Source organism: Salvia splendens, chromosome 13 (assembly GCF_004379255.2).
Source record: "Salvia splendens isolate huo1 chromosome 13, SspV2, whole genome shotgun sequence".
In the NCBI taxonomy this organism is placed as follows: domain Eukaryota; kingdom Viridiplantae; phylum Streptophyta; class Magnoliopsida; order Lamiales; family Lamiaceae; genus Salvia; species Salvia splendens.
In genome coordinates, this window is record NC_056044.1 from 23538228 (window position 1) to 23542287 (window position 4060).

The window sequence follows — 4060 nt, forward strand, 5'->3', positions numbered from 1 at the left end:
GACGACGTGTTACTTGTATGTTGAACCATTTGATAGCTCTAAATTCGCGTGATTTTTGTGAATGAGCAGCATAGTCATAAAGTCCCCCCTTCTACCACCACTTGTTAACGTCTGGATACACGCATACGTTTAATGCATGCATCAATTGCAAACCAATACATTTCACTTTTTGCAGTCTTTGCAATGGACGTATCTTGTCATGGTTGTAAATGGGGTGGGTGTTGATAGGGGAAGTTGGCCAATAAATGTGTTAGCCGATTTCAAAACAAAGTTCTTCTTCATTGCAGATATCAATGGCGGACGACGACCCCTTGGTCGCATACCATAGGCTTCCTTCATTCATCAAAGTCTTTTCCGGAGGTCGCAACAAAGACGAGCTGGTATGGTTTCTTTTAACCCAACTTTTTCACATTACCGTGTTGGCTATGTTGAGCTATGTTAACAAGTTCATCTTGTTTGTAGCGATTTCCTCCGCAATGGGTTGCGGAACACGGGGATGACCTACCGTTTGATTGTCGTCTCGTCATGCCAAACGGATCGCGATGGCAAGTCCGCTTACTAAAAATAGCCAGTGGATGCCACTTTTGCGTTGGATGGCCTGAATTCTGGCGTGGGAATAATATTTCCCATGGGGAGATACTTACCTTCACCCTCGTCGACGTGGGGATTTTCCACGTAAAAAGTTACAAGTCGGGGACCGGTTGCCCACCACGGGGTGATCTCGACTGTCAGTATCTGGTCAACCTTTCCGGTTTTTTTTCAATTCGACACTTTCGCCTGTATTTAATCCCCTCACTCATATTTGTATATTAGAGTTGGCCGAAGAGGATGACGATGAAGAGATCTACAACCCCGACTTTGATTCTTCGGATGATTATGCCCCATCCGACGTGGAACCGGAGTCGGCGGAGGACAGTGAGTACGACGACGATCGGGGTGCGCTTGATGACGATGAGTATCCCACATGGACGTTGAAGCTGACCAAATCAAACATCAAGTGCACAATAGAAATACCGACTGACTTTTGGAATCTCCACGCTAGTGCCGCGCCTCAGCAGAATGTGGTGCATTTTCTGGTTGATGGACATACATGGCGGCTGTTTCTCAAGCATAGCCAGGGCAGGATATGGATCAAACATGGATGGCGTCGATTCAAAGAAGCTAACGCTTTGTTCCCGGGTGTTCGTTGCCATTTTAAGCTCGTCGATGCTCAAGACATCCAGTTCTATGTGTGGTTTGATCGGCCTTGAAGAGGAGCTTGTGAATTTGATCGTGTGATGCGCCTTGTTATTAGTTTCTATGGTTTGGTATCTTAAATCTACTGTGGTGTGCGCCCTTTCCATTATGTAGTACAGCCACCGCTTATGTAATGTAGTTGCTTCTATCAAATGTCCTTTTATCGATAACACGTATTTTGTGGAATAGATAAGTATTGAGTCTTGACTTGTGTATATATTTTGCACTATCTATTCTAAACAATGGTTGAGCCATATGTTTACATCTTCAAAACAACCAAGTAGTCTCCAAGTAGTCAAATTCCTCCCACTATTCGTAATCCTCCAAAACATTAGAAATCCGCCTACTTGTTTATTTTAATGTACTCCCACTATTTTATGTAACCACCTAGTTCTAACAATCATATCATATTTACCGATTTAGCCGACACAACTGTAACTGCTATATTAGATGCTAATATTCATTATATTGTGTATTGCAATATAAATAACCCTCACATTGAATTATATGCCATAGTCTAACACATTCATTGTAGTAAATGCACAACCATATCATAAAGACCCCACTTCTTCCAACACCATGTACACGTATAGATACACTCCTCGGTTCAATGCATTCATCTATTCCAAACCAACCCCTTCCAAAGTTTTTGCAGACCTTGCAATGGATAAATCTTTTCATAGTAGTAAATGGGGTAGGTGTTGACAGGGGAAGAATGCCAATAAATGTGTTAGCCGATGCAAAGCCAAGAGCAACTTCAATTCAGATAGCTATGGCGGACGAGGACCCGGACTACCAAACACTCCCTGCATTCATGAAGGTGTTCCACTAGCAACGATGCAAGGATGACATGGTATGTGGATTTCTATTTTGCTATATTACATATGAAATGGTCCGATTGTTGTTTTCACTTCAAGTAATAACTTGCAGCGACTACCTCCCGAATTCGTCGGGATTCACGGGCATGACCTACCGTTCGACTGTAGGCTCGTTTGGCCGAATGGAATACGATATAGGGTGCGAATTCTGAAGCTTGACAACGGGTTCTACTTCACCTCTGAATGGAGAGATTTTGTTCGTGCTACTGGAGTCGTACACGGCGATCATCTCATCTTCACTTTGGTGGGTGTTGGTATTTTCAATGTTAGGCGGTTTGATATGGCAACGAATTGTGCACCGCAGGGAGACGTGGATGGTAAACTCACTTGTAATCATCTACGTTGTTAATACGGAGCTAATACATAAACTCATATTCTTTGTAGTTGTTGAAAACGACGATGTGGAAGGTAGCTACTCTGCGGACATCGATACTTCCGACGATTACGTGCCATCGGATATTGAATCTGAAACAACTGTGGATGACGACTACGTGGATGACAGTAGGGTACTAAACATCGACGGCTTCCCTACATTCGTGATTTCGCTCACCCCGACAAACATCAATCGCAGCCTTGAGATCCCATATGGCTTTTGGCAATGTCATATCCCGATGGGGGCAATTCAAGCGGGCGTGCGTCTGGTGACCGATGAGGGGCTGTGGCTATGTACTCTCAAACACAACTCGAGGAAGATATGGGTGAAGCATGGCTGGGCTCGATTCAAACAAGAGAACAATCTGGTGGAAGGGGTGCGTTGCCATTTCATGCTCGTTGATGCCTTTAATGTCCAATTCCATGTGTGGTTTGATCGTCCATAATATCGTTTGAATTAATTACGTTAACTATATGCAGTAGTAGTAACCTCCTTATCGTAAAGTAAGTGACAATGAGATTTGTCTACTCTCATTTGATCATGGCAAATTTTCATGAGAACTAGTTGTAATGCTTGATCAATGGGTTTAATGTTTGGTATTTTGGGTCATGTTTCTTAATTATGTAATAATCTACGGCATATGTAGCTACAAAGTCAGACAAAATTAATACCATATGTAAAACCACAACATCACATCTTTTGAGGCCATCCAATTCAGGTAGAATTGAATGACCCGGTCGGGTGTATGTTTAAACGAACAAATTCACCAGACCGGGTGGAAGAGATTCCGCCCCTTCTGGTCTCCTCACGCGATCTCGAAGAGGATTATGTACTTGTATTTTGCATGGCACAAGTGTGTGATAGAAAGGGGCAATGAGCCCAAAAATGGTTGGCATCACCTAACATAAACAAGTGCAGATTATATAGGAATCAGATTATCAAATATTGGAGTGATAATAGTCATAATCTATTTATACAAAATATGGCTATGCATCCGAAAGTGAAACGCCAAAAAATGTAGTTACCATAGTACATACTGATGCAGTCGCCCTAATTAGTTACATAGCATAATGTTTTAACCACGATAGATAACAAAATACACACAAAAGCCACATACTTAACCAATTTCAAATCATTCCATCCGTCTCAAGGAGGTCCAGAACAAACTCCGGGCGTGCCCATTCATCCAATCCCCTAAACAGATCCATAAGCTCGGGCTCCTTTACTAACTTTTTTGCCGCATAAAATTGTTGTTTGATGGTCAGCCCGGGCATGCCTTTCAGCTGGTTGAAGACCTCGGTTCTCTTTGTGCTTAGATCAAACTCATAACCAATTCGGTTAGATATGTCCTTCAGCCGCTCGTTGGTGTCTTCATGGATGCGATTCATCAAAGCAAGGACACTGTCCATCTTGTCCTCGGTCTTCCTCTTTTTCGGCAATTTGTTTTGTACCCTCGTAGGTACTCTCACAGGTGCCGGGGCCGAGGTGCTCTCATCTACCATCTCAGGCACTACACCGCCAGGAAAAACTTCATCGGGGAATAGTTCATCTAAAGTAATTGGTGAAGACTTAG

At 43.0% G+C, this 4060-nt stretch overlaps 1 protein-coding gene across 1 annotated transcript; it reads left to right on the top strand.

Annotated features, from left to right (window-relative positions):
- The first annotated feature begins 293 nt into the window (after nt 1-293).
- On the top strand, nt 294-2932 carry LOC121760736 (B3 domain-containing protein REM10-like). Its single transcript, XM_042156361.1, has 6 exons — nt 294-380; nt 463-751; nt 814-1234; nt 1945-2056; nt 2167-2431; nt 2499-2932. The coding sequence occupies exons 1-6, from the start codon at nt 294-296 to the stop codon at nt 2930-2932; spliced, it is 1608 nt and encodes a 535-aa protein (XP_042012295.1).
- Nucleotides 2933-4060: the final 1128 nt, after the last annotated feature.

What these genes read in the sequence shown, in the direction of transcription:
- LOC121760736 (XM_042156361.1), top strand. Translation starts at nt 294, where the DNA reads ATGGCGGACGACGACCCCTTGGTCGCATACCATAGGCTTCCTTCATTC. An exon ending in GTATCTGGTCAACCTTTCCG is followed by an intron (nt 752 to 813) that starts GTTTTTTTTCAA and finishes TTTGTATATTAG; the next exon opens with AGTTGGCCGAAGAGGATGAC. An exon ending in ACCGCAGGGAGACGTGGATG is followed by an intron (nt 2,432 to 2,498) that starts GTAAACTCACTT and finishes TATTCTTTGTAG; the next exon opens with TTGTTGAAAACGACGATGTG.